The sequence below is a fragment of the Sphaerodactylus townsendi genome, linkage group LG03 (genome assembly GCF_021028975.2).
Source record: "Sphaerodactylus townsendi isolate TG3544 linkage group LG03, MPM_Stown_v2.3, whole genome shotgun sequence".
Taxonomy (NCBI): Eukaryota; Metazoa; Chordata; class Lepidosauria; order Squamata; family Sphaerodactylidae; genus Sphaerodactylus; species Sphaerodactylus townsendi.
In genome coordinates this window covers 66575818-66602093 of record NC_059427.1, presented here as the reverse complement: position 1 = coordinate 66602093, position 26276 = coordinate 66575818, and the positions used below count along the sequence as shown (strand labels likewise).

Below are 26276 nucleotides of genomic sequence, written 5' to 3'. Positions count from 1 at the left end.
GACTGCAGCCACGAGAACTGTACTTTGAAGGGGAAGGCCAGAGTAGGTGATGTGGGGCTAATTCTCTTTCTCCTGCTAAAAATCTTTTTCAACTGAAAATCACCACTGAGCCAGTTATTACCCAGACTGAGGAAAATATAGACAAACCAATTAGAGAATTATATGCAACTTGTAGTTCCAACTGATTGAGATGAATTGTTAATTTCAGGCAGGTAAACATATTGGTCTGAAGTAGAAGAGCAAGATTCAAGTTCAGTAGTGCCATAAAGACCAACAAGATTTCCAGGGTATGAGCTGTGAAGAGTCAAGGCTGCCTTCATCAGATACAAGTAGGAATGGAAATCCTTGAGACCATTTATCAGTCAAAAGGTAGGAGGAGCGTCGCAAAGGAGGGAGACAGGATGCAAAGATACATTAGAACAGAGAAGAACTGTTTATGGGTGGGAAATGCACATGTAGTGAGATAATAACCTTATGTCCCTATCCAGCCTCTAGGGAGTCATTTACTTTGAATGCCACCCTTAGGTCAGCAGCGGGCTGTCTTGGAAGTTTACAATGTGAATTATATTGAACACATGAAACTACTTTGAGTCAGATCACTGATGTATCAAGGCCAGTATTCTTTACTTTGATTGGCAGTAAATCAGGTAGACAGGCTGACAGTGCAGGGAAATGGAAATGGACCTTCTGCAGGCAAAGGAGATGCTCTGCCACTGAGCTCAAATTCCCTTTGGTTGTGCAAAATTCAGAGTCTGAATTAGAAGATTGATGCGGGAGGGGAGAAAAGAGAAGGGCTTCTTCACTCTTTCTCTGGTTGCTTCGTTCTCCCGCTCACCATCGCCTTCCCCCACCTCTTGCAGGCCCTGACGTCAAGAGCTACGACCACGCCTCCTGCCTTCCTGCGGCCTGAGAGAAACGCAGTGCCTCCATCGGCCGGTAGGTGGGGATACGCGCTCGGATTGGTCGGCCGCGGAGGCTGCGGGGAGGGATTTGCTGTGTCGCCGCCCGCTCAGCGCCAAGAAGCAGGCAAGAGGGACAGGAGAGGGGCGGAGGGAGAGAGAGCGGCCGGATCCAGCTGTTGCGGCGGCGGCTGCTGCTGCTACTAAAGCGCAGGTACTATCGGCCGGCCGACCGGGCCCGCATTGCCTTGCTGGGAGGAGCTCAGTGTAGGGCGCGTTGTTGTCACTGGGATGGCCGACCCTCTGCAAAGTCAATGGCTGGTTGGCAGAGGCTACCTCGCATTGGCTGCAGAGGAGAAGGAGGTGGGCGAGATGTTTGGCGGCCTGGGTCTCGGGCTGGGGCTGGTCAGGTCAGCGGCCTGCCTTACGGGCGGGGGTGGAAAGCAAGGGCTGGGGAATTGCTCCTTCTCTGAGGCCCTGGTTCGAGGCTGAGAAAGGAAGCCAGGTGGCCAAGTGTCGTGTGCATACTTTATGTGGATATTACGTTTAGCTTTCTCCTCAGTGTTTAATGGGGGAAACGAGTATTTTAATCGGGCAGCGTAAAGGAAATATTACCCTTTTGTTCTTCCCCATAAATCTTTTTAGCAAGAATTCTCACTTCCAATTCCATTATGTTTCCTCTTCTTGAAATTCTGACCAAACATCATATTCTGAACCAGTGGTGACCGAGAGATGAAGAATTGGATGTATATATATGCAGAAAGAAAATTGGGTCCTTTGGGCTTCTGAGTACCAGTGGCTGGACCTGAATAGGATGGGTCTGCCAGCTAAAACTTGTGGCGGCGGCGGCGGGGTTGATGGTGCTGGAGGAGGGATGTATTATTGGTGTGGATCAGTGAGTTCTTAATGCACTCTTTTGCTCTTGCTTGTCAAATGGAGGAGCTTAAATGTTGTTCCATCCCATTGGAAGTAGCCTTTTTAAAGTGCCTGTGATGCTGTTGGAGGATGGAGAAAGGAAGGTGTGTACATAGTAAGGAGGCAAAACGGCTTGTAAACAAGGGTGCGTCCTGGTACATTTAAACCAGCCAAGAGCTCTGGGAAACCATGAGCTTGTCCCAGCAGGAATTGTACAGTCTCGGTTACTTGGTGGAGGTGTTAATGTCTCCTCTTTCCTGAGAGGGAATTAAAGAATGGCTGATTTTCAGAGATGTCCAAAGCCCAACACAGTAATGGAGATGTCAGACTGCAACCAACCTCGCCGTGTTTGCCTCTTGCCAAATGCAGCAAATTCAATAGAAGATTTGTTGGAACAAATTATAACTGAACAGGGTTCCTTTGGCCAAGACCTGATTTCTCTCTCATCTGAGTTGGCGAAGTTTGAGAAGCACCTGGAAGACACAGACCACAGGGTAGTATCTCTGGAAGCAAAGATGGTGTCCACCCAAGGTTGTGTAGTAAAGCACTCTACTCTGATGAGAGAGCTGGCAGCAGGACACCAGATGGTAGACTGCAGGCTGGAGACCCTAAAGAACAAAGTGCGAGCTCGGAACTTGAGGATCACTGGTGTCCCAGCAGCTGTCAAAGATGTAAATCTCATTCCATTCATAGAAAATCTAGTGCCAGCTGCCTTGGACTTAAATGGGATAGCAGCTCCTGTCTGTATAGAAAATGCATACCGTCTCCCAGCAAGGAATATCCAGGAGGGTAATGGCGGTACTGTACTAATAACGCTCTTTGATTTAAGGCATCGACTGAGAATACTGAAGGCTTCCCAGTCTGCAGACTTCCAGGGACATAAGATATCCTTCTTTCCTGACCTCAGCCCACCCACATCTGTGCTGTGTCATCTCAAGGAATGAGGGATTATTGGTCCCTTCTAGTATCAAGCAGTCTCTTGTTAATAGGATAATTTACCCAAATGGACAGGGCACCTAGTTCTCTATGCCAGTCTTGAGCCCTGAATATCCAGTCTTTTTTTTTTATTATTAATTAGGCTTTTATACCGTACCAAATGTCTTGTGTCTGGGCACACCTACTGTATCCAGTCCTCTTCCTGAATAGAGCCTCTACTTAAATTGTTGTCATTCCCTGTGCTTTTATGACAATATGGCAGCCGTCTGGTTTTTCCTCCTCAACAAAAGCTGTATATGGGATTCATGTCTGACAAGAAGGCCTGAGTGTTGATTTTCTTTTTTTGCTTTCCATAGGTTGATTATGCTAGTTCTTCATCTATGTATTTTTCTTGTATTGCTTTTCACTTAAGAACAGCCTAAGGCAACTTTGATGCAAGAGATACCACATATCTAGGGTGAAAGCCATGGTGATGGGAAAAATTTACTGGCCCTCTTTAAACAAAAGGCAATAGACCACATCCAAAATTCCATCCTTTTTATTGCTGAATCAGTTAATCTTTCATAAAATTAGTGACTTTGAGGAGAACATATTTGTGTTCAAAAGTGATTCTGTGTGAAGTAGAAACAGAAGTAGCCAACTATGCACTAAATAGTATTTGCTTCTACATTACCAGGTACTTCGCAACACAGAAAAAAAAGCACAGCTTTTGATACCTTAATGGCAGTTCAAATCTCTTGCAAATATAATTTTTTTAAAAAGGCATTAAATCACCCTTATGAAAAACTGAACGTGCTTTTGAATGTTTGGGGTCTTGGTAACCTCATCCGAAGCAAATGGCTGATTACCTGGTTTCATTTAATGATGTACAGTGTTGGTCTCAAGGCAGCTTATTGTTTCCTTGTTTGCAGGCCCTGAACATAACTGTGATAGTGGGGAAAACCTTCACTCTGATTGCCTTTTCCTCCTTGTTAATTTCAGGGCAGTGGAGAAACTGTGTCATTGTAAACCAGTGAAATACATCAAGACGGTAGTTCCTAATATATGTGAACATAAAAAGTAAGCAAGTGATGCTTACTGTCTTCAGATCAGCTCCTAGCCCAGATGCTTATCTAAGATGTTTTCAGGTAGTTGGAACTGATGTCCATAATGTGCAATACCTCTTTGCTCTCTAAGCAGGTTTTTCATGGATCCCCAAGGGCATGTCTTTAGCTATAACTAAGTAAGAATGGGGAATGGCTTTGGATAGAGAATCCAATTTACATCCCTGGCACCTGCAGTTAAAAGAATCAGATAGTAGGTGAGTACTTCAGACCCTGGAGAGCCACTGCCAGTGAGGGTAGTCAGTACTGACTTCAATAGTCAAAGGGTCTGATTCAGTGCAAGTTAGCTTCATAAGTTCATGTGCATCTTCTGTCCTCATCTCTGCAAGTAAAATCTGTATCTCTATCAAAAACAACAACAACAACCCAACAATGGATTTTGTTGTATGTGTTTTTTTTATAGTTTTAGGAGATGTGTGGGGTGGGTTTGATTATCTTTATTCTCCTACTGTGAGAATCAGACATATTTGGATATGTGAGAGGCCAATAAACCCAGCAGAGACTTCCCTCTTTTTAATGGTAACTGGGCTGCAGAGTCTAAGGACTTAAAAAAAAAAGTAGAAGTAAAAGAAGGAGTCTAAGTTTGTCCATACCTAACTTGGCTTTGGCACCAAAGGACCATAAAATGCATGTCAATTCTTGTCTTAGAATCAGCTGAGAGTGCTTTTGGTTTAGCTGCAGAAGCAGATACCAAAGGTGTGTGTGTGTGAACTTAAAGGAAAGTTGTGTCATCGTGAATGTCACTGGGGCCTAAAAAATGGAGCAGTTTGGAAAAAAGAAAATGCTAGGAAATTGCAGAAATTGCAGTCTTGTGTGTACTCTAGGTCATTGGGAAGGTCAGAAAAAAATAATGAACTTGACTTAGAAGTCTCCTGAGGCTTTAATATCTGCCTGACAAGCTTTACCTGTAGAATTTCTGTCTTTATTACCATGGAAATGTAGTAATTGGGATGGGGGAAATAATTCATTTCTGAATGCAGGGCACCCATGACTCAGGGATGGAGTATCTGCTTTGCACATAGTAATGGATGCAATTGCTGACATCTCTAGGCGAAAAGATCAGGCAGTGGACAATATCTAAAATATGTTCTGAAGTTCTGAAGAGCTGCTGTCAATCAGAACAGACAATGTTGACCTTGATAGACCCCTATCAGGCTGTCCGTTTTAGGCAGCTTCACGGGTTAATCAGCATTTTTACCTGTTATGCAGGAGCTTGATTCGATTCGAAAGCCTTTATTGGCATACAAAACAGACTAATTTAAAATACAGTTAAAATAGTAAAGATAACTTCACATTGATCAAGAGTTCAATTTACAGACTTCGGTCAGGAACTTTGCCACTGTGAGACAACCATTAAAATCACTACAGTTTAAAAGAAGAATTACTTTATCTGACTCTGGGAGGCCTAAAATGGGTGTGTGGTGGGGGTCAAGAGCTGGGGGGAGTATCAGTTCCTACTGTCACCTGAAATCAAGTGATGGATTATTTTTTTAAAACATACACTGTACTTGCAAAGTATCCCTTGACCATAGTCCTCTTAATACTTTGCATGTCTTGTCCTTTTGTGGATCCTGCAGTTTTTACTGGTGAATGGAATTCACTGGCCTTGTTGGTCTACCAGGCAGTCCCTGGTCAAGTTCTCTGATCCCAGTGGTTCTCTCTCTCAAACTCTTTCAGAAAAGATGACTGTGAATTTGATCCGGAACAGGCTGGGTCTTTTGGTACTCGGAGTTCTTGTTACTTTTGTCCTGTACCTCCTACTTCCTGTGATCCAACCCGAGAGATTTACGTCTTCCGTAGACATCCCCAAGCCACTAGCTGTGGAGGAAGATATGAAGAAAGGTCCAAGCATCAGCAATGTCACCATCCTGACAGGGACAGTCTTGCAGAACCCTTCTGTTTTCTTTAGAGAAGCTATACTGGTACAGAAAGACGGGGCTGCCAGCACTGAAAGGTAAGTTGCCCTCCGGCCTCCAGGTCTGAAGGACATAAAATAGACTTTGTGTTCTTCAAGTATACCTATTGTGATGGCCTGGATTGTCGTTCTGGTGAGTCTTTGGGAGTGTAAAGTCAGGGATGTCTGTGGCTGGGTAAGAAGATTACTAAGGGGAAACAAACATTGATAAACTTTTTTTGTATAGCCCAACAACACTACGCCAAAGGTTCACAGTTGGGGATGTGGTTTCTGATGATCTAGCACTTGGATGCTGGTCACTTTTAATGGCTAATATTTTTAATAAGCCAGTGCCCTAACTACTAGAAATGGCTCTGGTGGCATCTTATTTTCCCCCCTGATTCTTAGTGACTCCTAGAATTAGCTTACTTGAATTTTTCCCAAGTGACAGCATTTCACAGGTTACTGCAAAAGACCAATTGGTGAGCAGGTTAAATACACCTTACCTGTCCACTTATTATGCCAGGTTGAAATCTACCACTGACCTCTGGGTCAGTTGCTCCATATTATTTACCTTCACTGCAAAGAGGACAACAGTTGAAAACTGCAATAGCTTGGATTGAGTCTTGGTGATGCTGGAACTTCTCTCATCCTTCGTTATATTGACCTGTAGGCTTTTAAAGACACAAGTTTCTTTCACAATAAACGTGAAGTTCTGCTGAACTGTTGCAGGAGGTTTGAATATTTGACTGTTAGCATACATTGCAGAGAAGTCTTATTTTCCGAAAGGAAAGAATAATGTTTCCATCAATGGGAAAATTTAAAATTCCCCATCCCCCAAGTACCATTTATTAGCAATGGAAGGTTCTCTGTATTAGCTGTATGGGTGCCATGGGTTAATGTGGGTGAATGTCTGTGACATCATTGCGGACAATCCATGTGCTTCTTCCTCGTGCCCACATCATTTAAAATGCTGAATTTTTCCCCCTTGAATGTTTACTGCTGTACCAGTACAGCATGAGTGCTTGTATAACCTTCTAAAAATTGAAATGGAAAACTTGGAGAAAGCAAACAAGCCTTTCTTGTTCCACACAGCAATTTCCTGTAATCCTATGCCCTTTCCTTTCCCCATTATTGTTTTGTTCTAGACCAGGGGTAGGGAACCTGCGGCTCTCCAGATGTTCAGGAACTACAATTCCCATCAGCCTCTGTCAGCATGGCCAATTGGCCATGCTGGTAGGGGCTGATGGGAATTGTAGTTCCTGAACATCTGGAGAGCCGCAGGTTCCCTACCCCTGTTCTAGACTGTGTACTCCTTCTCTCTAGTATTGGAGTACACATCTATTTCCACTGCCAAGGACTGATCTGAGCTAATAATAATAATTTAATAATAATAACTTTATGTTGGGGGGATGGACCCTATTTTGTTTCTCTACAGGAGTCCACAGGCTTTCTCTGAATGTTCTGTTTTTCTTAGTAGGCTGGAGGTCATCTTCCTGCACGGCCAGTCCTTCACTTCCAAAACATGGGAGGAATTGGGGACATTGGCTTTGCTCTCTGGTAGTGGGCATCGTGCAATAGCCATTGATTTGCCTGGTAAGAATGAGCTGTTTGAAGCTCATGTTCAGTTGTATATGTTCTTAGACTGAAGTCAAGAATAACCAAGCAAAAACATAATGCAATTGCTTAGTTGGTACGTTAATTTTAACTGGGGCGTTGAGCAAGGGTTTATGGGCCAGCCACAGTAGCCATAGCCCACAAAATCATTTCTACCCCAATCAGGTCACACAGGCAAAGGGTTTTTTAACCTCCACCTTCCCAGTGTAACCCAACAGTAAGACGAGTCCAGCTTTGCCATTCATATTGGTGAGAAAGTGGCTGAGGTGTTTAATGAGAGGGACTCTGGAGAACCCCCTAAGCCTTCATTTGTCCTTTACTAGTCTGGCTGGCTTATTTCTTAGTACTGTGTTTTCTGGAGGCTGTGTGCCCAGCAGCATAATGAAGCACAGTACTGCCCATATTTCTTGGATATAATCCTCTTTCAGATTACACTTGGTGTTTACTAAGGGACAATACTCAGTCCCTGCTCAGGGATTCTTTGTCATAGTAACTCATTGCCTTGGAGACATGGTGGAACTAGACTATGAAGGTTTGGCTTGCATAACTGTATAAGATGGCTGCTAATTACCAATAAATGGGAACCAGGAAAAGACTCTCTAATGCCTAGCTGAGTCATTTGAGCTAAATGGCCAAGTCTACTCAGTCTGATTGTTAGGAGGTGCAGGTTAGAAGTGACTTTAAATAGCAACAGAGTCATGTCATTTTTCCTCTTGAATAATTAGAACCCTGCACCATCAGCTCCCTAGAGCCTTTGTTTCAAGGAACAAACCTTAGCTTTGCATTTTGCAGCAAATTCTGTGGCTCTGTGACTTGGAATAATTCCACTTCATGTTGGTGCTCTTTCTTTCCAATAGAACTGTAGTACTTAGTGTTATAACATCTTTTGAGCCAACAACAGTGCGACTACAAGACAGTGACTCTCCTAAGGCCACCTAGTGAATTCACAAACTGATATATGAAACAGAGATTTCCTGTCTTATGATTCACAGTCCTCACCACTAACCAAACCAGGTCTGCAGAATGTGAATAACTGGCAAAATAATAGTATATTGTAGTCACTGCCCCTCCTGTGTCCATGAACCAGCACTTCTGCCGCCTTCCTGAAACCATAAAATAAGAAAAAGGAAGTCCCACTCTATTCTTATTCTTTCCTTTAAATATAGTTTAAAGCAGGAAAGTAAGCATTTATGATGACTAAGGACATTAGTATGATGAACTTGTCCAAAGTATTGATTTCTTTACTTCTTGGGGCGGGAGTGAGTGAAAGTTAGCGCATAGAATCACTTTGCTGGTTCTTTGCTAGAATAATTCCGTTGTTTGTAGTTTCCTTGCCATCCAGTAACCCAGTTCCTTATGTTTCTCTCCAGGCTATGGAGACACCTCACGTTCAAGCACTTTGGAGACAGCACAGAGTCGTGTGGCCTTTCTGCAGCAAATCTTCAAAGAGCTAAAGTTGCAAAGGCCTGTTCTGATAAGTTCATCCATGAGCGGCCGCTATGCCATCCCATTCCTTCTGGCCAGTGGGGAGCAACTGAAGGGCTTTGTGCCCATTGCACCAGTGGGCACCAAGGACTTCACTACTCAACAGTATCAACAAGTCCAGGTATGCGGTTTAGAGCAGTGCCGTGGAGCCACTTGCTGCTGTAGTCCAGAGCTCATTTGATAAGAGTATTGCAGAGCCAGCTTTAGCCTGTAATTCTAGTGGGGAGGTGGGAAAGGGTGAACAGGGATATACTGCAGCTGTGGTGCCTGCACAGGGGAAAAAATCACCCATTCGCCATGGTGCACTATGAGTCCAGTATCTAGAATGTCATTCGGCATCTGGGAAAAGTAAAAAAAAACATACACAACTCAGAAGAACATTGGAATGTGTGGATAAGGGTTGAAAGACCAGAAATCAATGGAATTTTTTTATTCCCCACATTCAATGGCTTTGAACTGTAGCAAGGCTACTTTTTTCCCCCTCAGCTCTGTTTCTGGACAGCCAACATCTGTCCTTTCCATTCTTACTGTGCCCCCTGCCGTCCACTCTGAAGCCTTCAGTCCTTTAAATAAACAGTAACATCATGTAATGAAATGCATGCCAGCTTGTTTCATTTGTATAATTTTTTCTGCCTGAGTTTTAGAGGGAAACCCTGTTGTAGAGTACAGCAGGGACAGCATTGTTCTATCAGTCACGCTTATTCATCTCTTCCTTATAATCTTGCTTTTGTATATGTTTATATCTTTTCACTTGTCAACTGCTGCAGTGAAACCTTTTCCAAATTAAGTTCAAGTTTAGAATAAATCTGTAATCATGTGTTCCTGCTAGAGAGACCTGGTTCCCAGCACTCCTACCTCCCCCTGAATGAATGCTAGCATGTATATTTCTCAGCAGCAGGCATCTTCGTGTCACGTGACGTGGTCCCATGACACTGTACATTATGGTGAACTAGGAAAGAGAAACAGAACTGGAAGAAAGTAAGGCAAAAGCAGATGATTTGAGGAGCAGTTACTCTGTTCTTAAAACCCTGCAAGAGAGAAGCTGGTGGAGATGGACACTGTTGTAGTGCACTCATAGTTCATGCATTTGCTGGACCTAATCATTTCTCCTTGTGAGGGAGCTGCTATGTAATGTAATGGCTACATTCCAAATAATGAAGTTCTTGGATCAAATCCTTTCTGTGCCACAGGCTCTACAAGGTGGTTTTTGGGAAGCCACTCCTCAATTTCAGGACTCTCCCTTTCATCTGCAATATAGAGATAATACTGATTAGCTTTATATTACTAGAAGATTTGAATCTCATGAATGATGTACAGTGTTTATGTATAGGCTGGGCATATAAGCTGGGCATATAGGTGTTCCTGTAGGGTAGCAAAGCACTCTGTTCGCACAATCTCCACTGTCTCCCAGTGTGTGCTTTCCTGTGCCTTGATGTTATCTTTCTCTAAGATACAAACTAAGAGTGCATTGCAGGGTCTTTACAACTTTGGCCTTCCTTCTATGCAGCTCCCAACCAAGAAAACTCTCATTGTTTGTTTGCTGTCAGTACAAATCATATATTTTCTCAGTTTTTTAATGATGTTGGTTAGGTTTAAGTTTTGCTTATCTTTCCATTTCTGCTGGTTCCCAGCACTATATATTAGCTTAGTTTTAGTGTTGTCCCTATTTTATTTTATTTTATTTTCAACAGTCCCTGGACTGCTTTATTTGTTTTTATAGATGCTGGTTTGCATATTTCCATCATGGGAAAAAGGCACATTGAGTATATTCTGTGGGTCTTTCAAAAACCTGCCTGCAGGATCTGGTAAAAAACTGCTTGAGGATATTCCTAATGTATTAATGTTTTGATCTTTCTAGACTCCAACTTTGATTATTTATGGAGAGCATGATACTTCCCTGGGGCTTCAGTCTCTGCAAAGCCTTCAACAGATACCCAAGTCCAGAGTGGTCATGTTGCCCGGAGCTGGCCATGCCTGTTACCTTGATAAACCTCAAGAGTTCCACAAGGCGCTCCTGAATTTCCTGGGTGAACTCAATTGACTGTGTGGAGCCCTCTTTACCCTGCCATCTTCTTGAGGGGGCAGGCAGAAGACAGTCTGTACCTACATGACTGGGGTGCTGTGTGTTTGAATCTGTTACTCCATATTTAAAGGGCTGCGGGTTTTGACCACTGTTCATGGGAGGAGCTTTTCACTGCTTGCTTGAGGGGCTATTTCCAGTATGTCTGTTTCCAGGCTTGACTGGCTAAATCCTGCAGTCTTAAGCAGAAAAATTGGATCAAGGGGCAAATGGAGTAGAATGGCTCCTTTTTCCCTGAAGCTGTCTGTTACAAAGGAGTCTGGAGAATTCAGTATGTGCTTCAGGGTCAGCCTCTGATCCTGTTTAAGAGCTGATCTCTCTTGATGAAGATGTGGCTCCAGTGTCTTATTTCAGGAGCACAAGCCATTTTCGGAGTGCTGAGGTATCACTTCTCTATCATCAGCGGACTTCTACACTCCTGCTGTAAGGCTTAAGTTCTCATCTGCTTGTTAACTTACATCCCACCTTTTTCTTGGATGGCACCTTCTAGAACTCATCCATTGATGGAATGAGACCTGGTGTATTAATGATTGTCCCTGTGTGTGTATGTGTGTGAGAGGGAGAGAGAGAGAGCATATGCATGTGACTGACCTTATCTGGAATGTCTGGGCGTAAGGAAGTGGTTTTAGAATTGGCATGGATGCCTTTAGGGAATTCTTTTAAAAATCCATATTTAAATGTTTTTCTTCCAGCCCCTTCCCCCTCAAACAGACACACATACACAGAAATATTTATGTGTTTCTGAGGCTCCAGATCTAGTAAGGTGGTTGTTGAATGTGAATGGCTTTCTTTTTGGGGGATTGTTTGGGATTGTTAAATGAGCTATTGTTCAAAGTAGAGGGAGTGGGATATTAGGTGACTGAACTGATGAGTTGTCCAGAGAATGCAGCCTACATGTTGGGGAAGAGAATAATTTATCCTGCTCGCAAAGTCATAAGCTTTCTTAGGGTTTGAAGCATTGCAGAACTGTCAATAATTTCTGTATATGTGCTTGTTCTACACACTAAATGGAGCAAGGAAGCCTTGCTGGGCAGGACGCATAATTGGCAGTCATCTTCTGAAATGGATTTTCCTGTCACCCACTCATCTTGGAGTGGGCTTCCTCTCTGCTCATCCACATTAGAAGCACTGAATTGGCCATATGTGTCTCGCTCACTATCCTTTGCCATCAACATGATCCATTATCTTACAGTTCAGGCTGTTCAGCTTCTGAAGGCTGACCTGAACTGAGACTGTGGCTGACATCGTTGTGCCTGAAGACCTGAGGACACCTGTCATGAAGGACATTCGGCTTCACAATACCACTCTGAATAAGGCACCAATATGGATCTGGGGCATTCCCACAATGCTACAATAATACAACCAAGTTCGCCGGTACCCTTATTCCAGTGAAATGTCACATGGCTCATTGGGCAGGATGTTTCTTCTGTTGTTGTAAATATGCTTTCTGTTCTTCTCAGTTCTCCGAATGTTTTCAGATGAATTCTTTTCGTGTTCTTCAGCACTCTGAATCGTTCAGATTGAATTGTTTCGCACTGTTAGACAAATAAGACACAAGGTGGTCACTTGAGTCAACTTGTGGTTAATTTCATATGCTAGGGACTTCAAACTGTTATAGCTTTGCTTGATCTACTATAACTGCTTGTCTGAACAATACTGAGTATCTCCAGGTGTCAATGAGTAGTGCAGCAACCCACAGTGTTGTGTGTTGTGTGGCCTTGTGCCTTAGAGAGCTACTTCCCAGCAGCTCTGCTAATGCCTCAGGGGCCACTGGGCTCAGACCCTTCATTCACAATGGCAGTTGGCGACAGCTCAGCATGCCTCACTTCTGCAGTGCTTCCAGTTTCAAGAGGAAGCAAGAGGTGAACTGATGCTACTTACTAATGCTGTTGAGCCGAGTGGCTATTGTAGCACTGGTTCTGGTAGCACCCTGCTGGCTGCTTGGCTTGCTCCAGGGCCATTTTTTACTTCTCAGTCCACTGCTGGCAGTATGGGAGATCTGTGAATTATTTTCCACAATGTATACACTGGGTGGATTGGAAAAGTGTGATTTTAACTGTCTATGAAATTAGTAAGGAGTTTTCCCCTGGCTTTCAGGCCTAAACACCTGAAGCTAATGCTAGGGAGAAATCTGTCCTATAAATGCAGTAGATGGCCGCCTCTTTCATGTGTGTTTGCGGGGGAGGTCTTACTCCAGTGGTCCATCTTTAACCACTCCCTCACATAACCTTTCTGGGTGAGCATTTCAACACAATCAAGCATTCAGACTTGTGAATGCGATGGGAGAGGGACGGTGCCTCAGATAAGGAAGCTTGGATCTATAATCTAGAACATGGAGATTTCCTGCTCTTTTCAGAGACACTGAGATTTACCTTTACATGGTGAAATGGGCTTTTGTAGGCCTTTTGGCCATCTGATCTGTCCAGGAAAAAGAACATTTCTTACATATAGAACATGAAAGAGTGTAGCTTTCAGTTCAATGCTTTGGCTCTTTCTTTTTTGCAAAGACACGATGGAATTTGGACATAAGGCTAATTTTCAAAGTTCAACAAAGTCTAGAAGAGGTTTATATAAATGCTCAAGATAATTATTAAAGGACTGGTTAGGCAATAGTTGTTTTGTTGATTGTGAATAGAGCAGAGCCTGCCGCATCCAGGATTTATCTTCAGTGTCCTGCATATGTGATGAGAAAACCTTTCATGCCTCTGAGTTACAAAGGCAAATTCTGGTGTAACTTTGAGTAGGAGTGTGCTAGGGGCATTGTGCAGTATGTAGATGTTGATATGTTCTGGTAGCTCTGAGAGATGATATGCTCTTAATATGGAATATGTTTGCTGTACAAGGCTGTGTACAAAGATTGTGTAAACCCAATAGCCAGTAAAGCAGAGATGTGGGATTGTCCTCTTTGCAGTGACCCTCACACCAAGGCTGCTTAGAGCTCTCTGTCCACTCACTATGTGTTATAAATGTATACCTCAACTTTACTCTTGATAATGTTTACCATGCTAAATACCCCAGTTTTATGTCACAGGCCCTGTAGACGCAGAAGTACGAGCTTGTAGAATAGCCCTGGTCCGTAGTCACTGAATATTGACACACTTCTCAGTAATAGACATTGTGAATTAGCCTTAAAAGCCATGGACATCTTATATGTAACAGCAGACATTTACACAGAGGTATAAAGTCAAGTTCCTCCTTGCTCCAGTGCAGTGAGTTCCTCTCAAGAAACATCCGTCAGGTAGGTACATTACTTAAATGTATCAAAAACTTTTCCACTCATTCCTTTTTCTTAGGCCACATGCCTGTATCCCATGCAAAATGGGCTCCAAAAGTTTATCATATTCAAGTCTTGCTGTCCACTGTTTAATACTGTTTGGTGTTTGTTATGCTTGAACCTCTTGTAATGAATAAGAAGGGCAAGTCACTGCATTGCCCCCAATGGCTTTTGTAGAAGTGGAACCTTCCAACTTCTCCTTGGAAGTTGGCTGCTAACTTTTTTGGAACAGAGCTCAGGCGTGCACACAGCAGAGCTGCCAGAAGATACTTAAAATTCAGGATATGGTGCAGTAGCGTTGAATGAGGACAGTGACCTCGAGAGGTTCTGGGAAATGCAGCATATAACAATAGGGAGTTTGGAAATCTGCCTGGGAACCTGGAGGTGGGGAGAGTGTTTATTTATTTATTTAATCAAACTTGTATGCTGCTCTCCCCCATAGGGCTCAGAACGGCTTACATTCAAGATTAAAATAAAATACATTAATAAAATACATTCAAATACACACTAATAAAATGCATTAAAAATACAGTACACTAAATCCTATAGCTGGCAGCATTCCTCACAACTCTCTCCCACCCTTTCCTGAAGAGAGACTGGCTGATGTTACGTGGAGGCCAATTGATGAGGCGCTCTCAATCAAATGCCTGGTGGAACAGCTCTGTTTCACAGGCCCTGTGGAACTCTTTCAAGTCTCGCAGGGCCCTGATGGAAGTAGGGCCCTGATGGAGTGTTCCACCAGACTGGGGCCAAAGTCATAAAAGGTAGGTAGAGTGTTCCACCAGGCTGGGGCCAGAACCATAAAAGCCCTGGTCCTACTTGAGGCCAGTCACAGCACAGGGGGGCCAGGGGTCGCCAGTAGATTTGCCTCCACTGATCGGAGGACATGTGTGGGGCAATAAGGGGAAAGCCAGTCCATAAGATAAGAGGGTCCCAGCCCACTAAAGGTTAAAACCCAACACCTTGAACCTGGTTTGGACCTTCACTGGTAGCCAGTGTAGCTCCCAGAGCACCGGTGTAATTTGCTCCCATGGCAAAACTTCAGACAGGAGCTGTGCCACCGCATACTGAACCAGTTTTAAAATGCTGAATCAGTGACAAGGGAAGACCAGCATAGAGAGAGCTACAATAGTTCAGCCAAGAGGTGACTGTTGCATAGATCACTGTGGCCAGGTCGCTACGGGAGAGATACAGAACCAGTCACTTCGCCTGGCGAAGGTGGAAAAATGCCACCCTTGCTGTATGGGCCATCTGGGCCTCCATTGACAAGGACGGCTCCAGATGGACTCCCAGGCTCTTGTCTGAAGTAGCCACTTTAAGGGCCAGTGTTGGTCCAATGTTGACAGCTGGAACTCTGCTCCCCCCCCCCCCCCGACCTACCCACAGGACCTCCATTTTTGCTGGATTTAATCTCAATCTACTCTGCCTCAGCCAACCAACTACTGCCTCCAAATAGTGCTAGAGAGCTGCAAGGGCGGTGGCTGGCTGGCCCTCCATCAACAGAATGAGCTGAGTGCAATCAGCATACTAGTGACAACTCAGCCCAAAGCTCCACACCAGCTGAGTGAGGGGATGCATATAGATGTTAAATAACAGTGGGGACAAGAGAGCTCCCTGTGGTACCCCACATATGATAGGGCTCTGCTGGGAGGTCCTGCCCCCACACATCACCTGCTGTCCCTGACCACAGAGAAGCGAGGCCAACCAGCATAAAACTGTGCCCCGAATCCCCATGTTAGTGAGGCAGTGGGTCAAAAGATATGACTGACCATGTCAAATGCTGTGGTAAGATCTAAATACCTGCAGCACTGACCCACTTCGATCAACCTGTAAGCAGAGTTGATCTGTGATGACAACCAGCACAGTCTCCATCCCATGCCCAGCACAGAAGCCAGACTGGAAGAGATCCAGCACTGAGAAAAGTCTGTAGCTGCTCCAACACCAAGCCTGTAGCTGCTCAATTACCTTCCTCAGAAACAAAAGATTCAAAACTAGGCGGTAATTGGCCAGATCGCTAGGATCCAAAAATTGACTTTTCAAGAGTGGGCAGACCGCTGCCTCCTTCAGCCAACCTGGAAACTCTCCTTGCTCAAGGGAGAGATTGATGATATCCAACAGGTGCCCTTATAGCCCCTCTAGACTGGCCTTTGTCAGCCAAGAGGGGCACAGATCCAGAGGTCAGGTAGTAGGTTTAACAGCAGCTATGACCCTGTCTACATCAGTCTGTGAGAGTAGAGAAAAATGTTCCAGGATTGAACTGGAAGATGGCCAAGGGGCCTCTGGTTCGCTAATTGTATCAATTGTGGCAGGAAGATCTCAGCAGAGCATGGAGATTTTATCTGCAAAAAAGCTCGAAAATGCCTCACAGCTTATAGCCAAATCCTTGTTTTGAGCCCTCATTTAGGGACGCTAATGACCAAATTATACAAAACAATTGTGCTGGGTGAGAGCATACTTTGCCAATAGAGGAGGCAAAGTAATCTTTCTTGGCCCCTTTATCGCCAACTTATAGACTTTCATAAGCATCCTATAAGTTATTCTTGATGCCTCATTGGGATTTTTCCTCCACACTCTCTCAAGTCGTCTGAGCTCTCGTTTTCTCGAATGTAACTCCTCTGTATACCAGGGAGCACACCAGGGATGAGAGAGCAGAGGATGGCGGGGAGCAATTAACTCGATGGCATCAGACAGCCTGGAGTACCAGTCATCAACTTGCTCATTGAGGGCGCCAGTGGGCATAGGGTCCTGCAGAGCATTCTGGAAACCAAGTGGATCCATAAATCTCCACAGGTGAGCTAAAATCTTATCTCCTAGATTGGGATAGGATGGTAACTCCACCCAAACCCTCAGGGTGAAATGATTGGACCAACTCTACTAATAGAGGATATGACCATATCTATTCCCACCCCAAAAATCAAATTCAGGGTGTGACCTGCCTGATGTGTGGGACCAGTGTTGACAAGAGAGAGGCCAAGTGCCGCCATGGATGACGCTAGATCCAGAGCTGCATGGCACGAGGCCATATCCACATAGACGTTAAAGTCCCCTAGGATGATTTGCCTGGGGAACCACAACGTCCACTCCAAGACATCCTCCAGCAGCTGGGACAGGCTGCCTGTCGGTGCACTAGGCAGCCAGTACACCAAAAGGACAGTCAGCCTCTCCAAGGCCACACACACCCCTCAATCAGACCAACACACTCTATCCTGGAGACTGACGGCACAGGAATTGCCCGAAAGGGAATAGAATCACAGGTGAAGATTGTCCCCCTGCCCTGTGTTTGGCACTGGTGAAGGCATGTGAAACCTGGAGGTGCCAGCACCCTCAGAGCAACTGTCTTGCCCTCCTTAACCCAGGTTTCCGTGATGCAAGCCAGGTCCATCTGCTGGTCCTTGAGAAAATTCATGAGTACACTGATCTTATTGTTGATGGACCTGGCATTCATCAACACCAATGATGAAGCAGGGAAAATTCCTTGCCCACAACTCTCAGGTCTGGGAACAGGAATGAGATCAGAACGGGGACAAGTCATATATTGTCTCAACCCCCTTCTCTCATTCCTTCCCCACCCTATAAGAACTTGGATCTCTGACCGTTTATCGGCCCCCATAGTGGCCAGTCTCTCCCCAGGAAACAGGTTCAGGTTGTATTGCTTTGAGTGGGCATCTTAGCCCGGCTCCGACATGGATCCCCCAGCCCTACCCCAAACAGGCCGACAACAGGCAGCGCCCTTGTGCTGCTGTCCTCTGACCGCTGCTGCAGTGTTTTATATAGCTGCCAGGCCCCACCCTCCACAGGTGGGGAAGGACTTTCACTCACTCCCTGTGGCCATAGGTGCAGGCCACAGCTCACCAGCTCTTCTTCAGGTCTTGTTCTGCTGTCAGGTAAGCAGGCCCTCTTGCAGGCAGGACTGACATTATGTTGACTGTTGAGTGGTATCATTGCTGTAACCCGAGGAGGTCTTGGGCTATGCAACATTCATGCCAATATATTGCTTTTGACCATATTGCTTTTGTATGTACACACAGTACATGTAAGAACATGCTTGTAGAAGGTCTACAAGGTTCAGAAAAACCTGGATGAGGGAGAGGTCTGTCCTTAAGTGGAGATTTGGACTAGATTATTATTTTGGTCCCTTTCAGCTCTGCTTAGGGGGATTCACAAGGCAGAGGGTACCCACATCCCACTGGAAATATGGTAACCCCATTATTAGAAATAAAAGCCCTATCTAGCTTTCTTTAAAAAATATATTAAATATAGCTGCCTCTGATTGGCAGAGTACTTAGCTCTGGTACTTAGCTCTAGGAGGAAGAATTTGCGGGAAGAAAGTACATGTTTAATGGGTATGAACTTGAGCTGTATTTTCTATGAAGTTTCCTGCTGCCCACCTGTCTTCTGGCCTCTTGTTGGCATGAGCTGGGTTCTGAAGCTGCTGCCTCCCACATCTTCTTCCCAACCTGTTAGACAAAGATAGGCTGCAAAACCAGGAAGGGCTTGTGTTCCTCTGTGTGTGTCCGTGTTTTGTGTCTGTGGGGCATTTGTCTGGCAGTAGGGACAGATGCCTTTATCTTTTACATACACATGCACTGAAAAGCATATGACTGAAATGTCGGTAGGCCTGCTAGATGTGAAAGGGGCTTCATTGGCAGCCTCACCCTGGAAACAACGATCGGGCTTCTGGTTGCTTCCAATCTCATGCCAGTTCCATGCATGTATTTGAGGAAGATGGGAACTGCAGAGAGAAGGGGTACTTCCCTCTCCCTACATGTTTTATTATCTATAGGCTATCTATAACTGATGGCCAGTTGACATCAGTTTGTCTTCTAGATTAATATTTGTCTAAAGATGGTGCATAGAATGCAACCTGAAGACAAAGGGTCTCTTTCAAGACAAATTATATCAATGCAAGTGGCCAGTCATGTCAATCCGAAGCAAATCCAAAAACAAAAGCCGTGAAATATTGTATAGACTTCCCACAATAATACAAAATGATTGTGCAAGTTTTGTTTTTGTGGTCTTAATAAAAGATATTGTATAGCTTTTGTATTGTAACTGAGGGCAGTGAGCTTTAAGTATTTAGTTATAAAGTTCTAAAAGGATAGCTATGCTAATCTGTTTCAGCCAAAGTAGCACAAGAATCTTGTAGCACCTTAAAGATTAACCTCTGTGTTGTGTTTTAGGAGCCAGACCCCATTTGATCAGATGTATGAAGTATTATGTTAATTATCAAAGTGCATCCAGAGAACTGGACAGGCTTTTCACAGCACTGAGTAAAAGAATTCCCATTCATTATGTATTGTGTGAGCAGTGTGGAGACTAGCTAATAATTTAAAGAGAAAACCTAACATGGCACTGTAGGTCATTGCCCCCAATTGCTGCAATGTGGTCACATGTGAGTGCATCTCAGACCCCTAAGGCTGCTAGTTTCACACTTCTTGATGTTGAAATTAAGAAGAAGAGTGCTATTTCCCGTCAGTGAGCTTTCAGGAGAGCAAAGGTTAGTGGTGAACAAGGTAAAAAAACAAGCCAGTTCAATCAGGATAAGCCAAACATCCTGGCAACATTTTGTTGAGTGCTTTTCTGAATGTTCCCCAGTCTCATAAGTGATCTATAACTTGCTAACAGGAAAATGAATACTTATGCATTCATACAAGAACAGGCAAGAATTTTAGGTTTTACACTATGTATGTTAAACCCAGTAAGGTGGCATATTTGCATGATTGGGATATATCCCATTGAAAAATGAGGAAGTTGAGCTGCCTTCCTGAACTTGGCTGCTTCCTCAAATGAAGAAGGGTTTGGATTTATATTCCACCTTTCTCTCCTGTAAGGAGACTCAAGGTGGCTTACAAGCTCCTTTCCCCTCCTCTCCCCACAACAGATATCTTGTGAGGTAAGTGGGGCTGAGAGAGTTCTGAAGAATTGTAACTAGTTCAGGGTCACCCAACAAGAATGTAGGAGTGTGGAAACACATCTGGTTCACCAGATAAGCCTCTGCCACTCAGGTGGAGGAGTAGGAATCCAACCTAGTTCTCCAGATTAGAATCCACCTGCTCTTAACTACCACTCTGGCTCTGAACCATGTGGCATCATCTGTCACCCCAGAGGCCAGTTGTACCTGTGGTTTACCTCAGTCTCTGGTGCTTTGAAAATTATGGGACTCATAACTTATCTGGCCCTTAAAAATCATTTTGTTGACTATGAGTATGCATGCCTAGAGGCCATCACCCCAATGCAGCAAAGGTGGCGCATGCTCGCAATGGATGGATCACTGTGCCAGCCAACTCTCCTTTGGACTTGAGAGCTGCATGGGATGCTGGTAGGATTTATGATCATCTCTGCAATTAAAACTTACATTTTAAACCTAGTGTGAATATATATTATATTATATTCAGTGCTGTGAAATATATATATATTTTAAAAATTCTTGCCATTTCCCCAAACATCAGAAAAGTGTTAAGTTGGTTCCTTATACTTTCTTCTTTTATAGTCCCTGTGTCATACTGCTGGCTGTTTGAACATGTGTACAGCCTGCCTGGGAAATATTTTGTTTCAAATCATAAGGTATTTTTTTTCATACTGTTCTTTTTTTCAAGAAAGTTGGGGTATTATGCATGGTTCCTCCTCCTGGCCATGCAACAGTCCTGTGAAATAGATGATGCTCTGAGTGACTGTCCCATGTCTCCCTAGTAAGTTTCACATCTAAACAGGGATTTGTGAACCAATGTTGATCAGATCCTTGTCTGGCAATCTAACCTCACATCATACTGCTCTACCAGTGAGCAGTGAACTGAAATTGATTTTTACATGCACCCCCCTCTGCTGCCTGTATATGCAAGAAACTTTTGTGAAATTTCATTTAAGGAATGCCTTAAATGCAGCATGCCTTTTGGGTGCTCTGCTTATGGACACCCCCATCTAGAGTGGTATGGCGAACAGAAGGAAGAGTAGTGAGAAAAGTGGCATCTGAAGATTTATAGACTAGGGAAGCTGCAAGAAAGACATGACCAATCTTGGCAGTTGGGCCATTTTGATTGTTATCAACCTCTGCATGAATTTCTATTTATAAATAATTGAGAAGCAGAGTTTGTGTCACATGAAATCACATCTCCAAAAGTTACTTACTGAAAAATCTATTATGCATTAAATATAGGCAGTGCGGTTTTGTTGTGGGTTGTGCTGAGTAATAGAAAGCAAGCCTCTTCTTTCTTCTGGGGATATACATTGTACATGCCAGGGGTAGTGTGCAGCAATTGAAAAAAACCCTATGTATTGTTAATGCAAAATTGTTCAGGATTCTTAGGAAAATGCTAGAATGAAAGCTGCCTGCCAATAGTGTTGTCTGGATTCTCTGATAAAACTGAGTGATCAAGTAATGACAATTCTGTATTACTTTATTTATATGTATTTTTATTCCGCCCTATACTCAAAGGTCTCAGGGTGGGTTACAACACAGTAGGGGGGAAACCATTTCTTCAGCCAAAGGCCAGCAAAAATAGGTGCTTCTTTACCAACATTCTGAAAGCATATAAATGACTATTTGTGGAAGCGACAAATACCTCAGTAATATGGTAGGAACAGTACTGGCTAAGGTGGCATTTTCAGCCCCTGTATCTCCTACAGTGAGGATAATATTGTAACCAAGTGTGAGTGTAGACTCAGGTTGGCCTTGAGAAGTCTGAAAGCCTGAGGACCTGTCCTGAAGGGGATTTCTAGGCCTGCATTTCCAGAACAAAGTTGTCCTATTATTTCTGATCAGTAATAGTAATCCTTTTCTTGTCCTAACAAACCACTGTTTCCACATCTCTGAGAAATAATCTGCCTTGCTGTAAAGACCCATTACATACCTTTTGGACTGCTGCAAGGTTTACAAGAAGTTGACGTACGTCTAGTTCTTTGAACAACTGAACAGTGCTGCACAAGTGCTAAGTGTTATTATTGTGGGTCTTGTCACCATTCTGCAGAGTGCACTGAAACTCAAAAGACAGATGTTGGCCTAAACCCAGTTGATTCCACTGTTTTATATGGCAGTCCTTAAGCAGCAGCCTGCAGCCAAGAACCAAGGCGCGGGTCTAAGCGGCAAAGTGTTCAGTGTAGCACGGTCTGACTCCTGGGTCTTGCAGCCAGGCTTCATTCGTCTGATCCGGGAGGGAAGGGAACGCAGCTGTCACTTCCGTGTGGGGAGTAAGCCTGGGGACTTCTTTTCAAGGTCAGCCAGAGGCACGTAGAGGAAGAAGAAGCCCTGCATAGATAGCGCTTTCCTGCCCTCACTGAGTAACCCTAACCCGCTCCCTTCTCCTCCCTCCCGCCCGCATGCTCTGCAAGACTTTTGCAAGCACAGCGCTCTGCCTCTGGCATGGGTGGCTGCAGAAGGCCCCTGGCCGGCTCGGGACGGGGCAGGGCAGGGCTGCCTGGGGGAGTGGCCCTGGATGAGGCCAACGGGCGGGCGGGAGGCAGGGCTGTCCCCGCGCGAGTGCGGCGGACTCGGCGAAGAGGGCTGGCGCGAGGCGCTGGCTAAGGCTAGCGGGGAGGTGAGTGAGCAGACCAGCTTGGAAGCGGCCGGGAGCAGCACCCCTGGCACCGCCTGCGGCCCTTTGCCTGCGGGAGGGAGAAGGAAGAAGCCGGATTGCCCGCGCTCTCGAGGTGCCTGCAGAACAACTTGTTTACTTAACAGCTGCGCCGGGACAGGGAAGGTAGGCAGGCAGGCAGGCTGCGGTGGAGAAGGGAGGAAAACACTCTGCCAAGGGAAGGGGGAGGGTTGCCCTGCAGTGGCCCTGCGCAGGAGACTTCATCGCTGAGAGTCACAGCCGCCCGTCTCCTTCCTCCCCTCCCCATTGACACACCCAGTCATAGACCTGAACCTTCCCATTTAATTGCCCATCCCCACATCACCTTCTTCCCCCCTTTTTCTTCGCTGCCCATTTCCATGCTCTGGTCTCCCTTCCTCTCGAACCGGTTTTTAGTTTTCCCGAATTTTGTTTTCTTCTATTATACCTCTCTACCTCCAGTTCCCTATACATCTCCCAGCCTTCTGCATCTCCATGGTTAAATCCACGTTGCTTAATCCCAAAAGTTTCTCTCCCAATCCATGACTTCTTATAAGCTTTGCTCTGTTCTCTCTCCCCCCCCCCCCTTCCTGCTTATACTCCTTGCAACATTACAAAAGTTAACAGCCCACAATTACTTTCATTATTTTACTCATTGGGGTCCAGGTTTTTTTTTTTAAATTGATAGTCTCTGTTATTTTTTTCCAGTAGGTGAGTGAGTGGCTAGAGTTTTTTTCTTTAATGCATCTTTTCCAAAAGATTGCACTTATTTCCGTCAGTTCCATTCCTCCTGTATACCTTCCTTCCACTCAAGCCACTGCAATAATTTTGTGAAAGAGACAGAGCATGCACTGATTTTACAATTGCCCCAAAGTGTGTTTTGAACCCACCTGTTAGGCTTATGCTTCCAACATGTCACCTTTCCCTCTGCATAACGTTCTTTTTCAAAGCCACCCAATATGCAAAAATTCAACAGGTGCAGCATTCTCCCGTACTATAAAGCAAGGCTCTGGGTATGCAGTTTCTGCCCTGAATGTGGCTGTTACAGGCATAGAGTCTGTGTCAGGAACACTAGGTTGTAAAGTCGGTTTGGTAGACTTTTGTGTATGTAACATTCATGGGCCTTTTGCCTGATAGCAATTTGAAGGTCTTCACAGAGTTCCATGCAAACACATCATCAGTTACTCTATCAGTTGTATCAGTTTCTTATTTCTATAGTAAAAGCTGTCTTCAAGCCAAGCCTTATAGCTCAGTAGCAGAAATCCTCTCCAGGTGTGGCTGCTGTGGAAGATACAGAATTTTTGTGGCCTTTATAATATGAGGGGTTGCAGAATGGAAAGAAACCCTCAGTCAAGACTCTTTTGAACACTTTGACGATTTCCCTCCTGTGGCTGAACTCAGCTTTGTAGTGAATGCTGTGGAGGGATGTCTTTTGAACTGTTATGATTTTGGAGCAAAGCCTTTCCAGGGTAAGTTTGAAATAACTGATAAATTGCTTGTGCCACTTGGTGACAGATGGCAATTTCCTCCTGTTGCTTTAACCTCTGAAGTGAAATAGAAGACACAGCTGGAATTGAGTGTAGCTCATACATGTTATTACCTGTAGCAATACATTCCACTCTAAACAGCGTATGAGGAACAGAGGTGTTTCCCCCCTACTTCTCATTCCCACTTTTCCTTTTGCTCATTTTACACAGGACTCGGCCAACATGCTGCCAGAGAAAGACTCTAAAAAGCTAGGAGAGAAGGACCCCAAGGAAGACCCATCCGTCAATCTTTTCCGGGAGTACTTGAGAATCAAGACTGTCCAACCAGAGCCTGATTATGGTATGGAGGCTGATTTTTTTCTCCCTTCATTTTGGTTCTACAATTGATTTGATGGGTGTCACTACCAGTCCTTTGCTGGAAGTGAGCAGCCAATTGGAGCACTGACTGCTTGTGCAGTCAGTATACTGCTTGTTTACTGCTTGTGCAGTCAGTAGTGTTTTTCCTTCAATAGCCAAAATGAACAAAACAAACTGATTCCACTAAATTATCCATCCTAACCTTGATGTATTCAATGCATGTGCCTTATACAGAGAGGCTAAGCTTCATTTTTAAAAGGGTGAGGGGGGAAAGTCCATTCATTTGGAACTCAGCTCTCAGGAGGAATATGTATGTGTGCATGCTGACAAGTCACAACTGAGCTTTGGTGACTGTAGGGATTTCAAAGGCAAGAGATGTTCAGAGGTGGTTTGCCATTGTCTCCACATCACACTTATGGTATTCCTTGGAGTTTCCCATCCAAATACTAGCTAAGATCAGGACTATGTTTGTGTGACTGGCTCAAGATCACCCAGCAAGCTTCTATGATTCTGAGTTTCTGAGTTTCCCAGATCCTAGTCTGACCCTTTAACCACTATGCTACAGAATATTTAACCCAGGATATAATTATAATTATTGGGGTCTTTTATTTGATACTGGTTGCTGCGAATACAGTTCTGCAGTTTTTTCCACATGTCTGTCTCAACTTGGCTGGGTATGTGTCATTGTATATATTCATTTTCTGGCTATATACATTTTGCTCTCATGTTAACAAACTCCAAATGTCACTTTATCTGAAGCTTGTTATGAAGAGTGAGGAGGGAATCCTCTCATCTCATGCCTTCAATTGCTCTGTTCTTAAGAACAACATATAACCAAGGTGTATTAAGATTTGATTTATCCATATTGATTGATTTTTGAGCAGTCAATGACCTGGCCTGAGGTAGAATGAGGTAGTAGAAACCTAAATGATTGCTACATGATAGCCAAATGAGAGTGTTTTAAGTGTTCCTTCTCTTTAAAAAATCTCCATGCAAGTAGAAATCCAGCACATGAGGGAGAAATGCCCAATCTGTTTCTTGCTGTTCTAATTTTCTATTTACAGCATTTTTTTAAAGGTGGTATGACCTTTTCTGCCATTATCTTCATTATCGTATATGTCTAGACCAGGCTGCAGATTGGACTTACATGAAGTGTCTCATTTTTAAGAAATGACTGCACACAACCGCAGTCATTTGAAAGAAAAGTATTTACTGTTGTTTGGTCTAGCAGTGTTTTATTTATGCCATTTGTCACCTATCTTTGGAAATAAAGGCTGAATTTTTCTGGGTAGAAGAACCTTTTTCATGTATGCGTTTTGTTATTTATTTGTTACATTTGTATCTCATTGCCTTATAATAACCCAGAAGAAAGGTTTTTTTAAAAGATGATGTTATTTAGTTTGAAAACATGCAACCAATATGACAGATAATTAATAGTATTTATTTTACATGCCTCCTTCTCAATAGTCATTTAAAACAGTTGCTTATAAAGCCATCTATACGCTACAATCCAAACCTGCGTGCCAAGCAAAAACTGTCAGAAAGAAAACACTAACCCAGCACCAGAACTCAGAAAGCAAAGAAAAATCTTTCTGGGATAAGGCTGTCTTACAGAGTCTTTGCACCTTTCCTTGAGGGGCACATTCCATAGGGTCACAGCTGTCACTGAAAAGGTCCATGACG

At 44.1% G+C, this 26276-nt stretch overlaps 2 protein-coding genes across 10 annotated transcripts in view; both read left to right on the top strand.

Moving 5' to 3' along the window:
* Positions 1-915: 915 nt before the first annotated feature.
* Positions 916-12499, top strand: ABHD14A (abhydrolase domain containing 14A). Of its 7 annotated transcripts, XM_048490495.1 has the most exons (6): positions 1026-1113; positions 3732-3809; positions 5531-5807; positions 7225-7343; positions 8735-8970; positions 10708-12499. In XM_048490495.1, the coding sequence occupies exons 3-6, from the start codon at positions 5536-5538 to the stop codon at positions 10888-10890; spliced, it is 810 nt and encodes a 269-aa protein (XP_048346452.1). In that variant the 5' UTR covers positions 1026-1113; positions 3732-3809; positions 5531-5535; the 3' UTR covers positions 10891-12499. The 7 variants fall into 7 exon arrangements, with proteins under 7 accessions (XP_048346454.1, XP_048346451.1, XP_048346452.1 ...); XM_048490497.1 differs by lacking the exons at positions 1026-1113; positions 3732-3809 and adding an exon at positions 916-936; XM_048490494.1 differs by lacking the exon at positions 3732-3809 and having other exon boundaries at positions 999-1113.
* A 10142-nt stretch (positions 12500-22641) lies between these two features.
* The window catches only part of ACY1 (aminoacylase 1), a 34129-nt gene continuing 30494 nt past the window's right edge, over positions 22642-26276 (top strand). Inside the window, exons 1-2 of one of the 3 annotated variants that reach the window (XM_048490859.1) lie at positions 22642-22734; positions 24447-24576. In XM_048490859.1, the coding sequence (XP_048346816.1) occupies positions 24459-24576 (118 nt within the window). In that variant the 5' untranslated portion in view covers positions 22642-22734; positions 24447-24458. Of the gene's footprint in view, positions 22897-24446; positions 24577-26276 lie in introns of all 3 variants that reach the window. The other 2 variants (XM_048490858.1, XM_048490856.1) reach the window with 2 other exon arrangements.

Bases quoted from the DNA above. Each gene is read 5' to 3' on its own strand.
- ABHD14A (XM_048490491.1), top strand. From the start codon at position 1,214: ATGGCTGGTTGGCAGAGGCTACCTCGCATTGGCTGCAGAGGAGAAGGA. The intron at 1,263-5,530 runs GTGGGCGAGATG...AAACTCTTTCAG, and splicing joins TGGCTGCAGAGGAGAAGGAG to AAAAGATGACTGTGAATTTG. The intron at 5,808-7,224 runs GTAAGTTGCCCT...TGTTTTTCTTAG, and splicing joins GGGGCTGCCAGCACTGAAAG to TAGGCTGGAGGTCATCTTCC.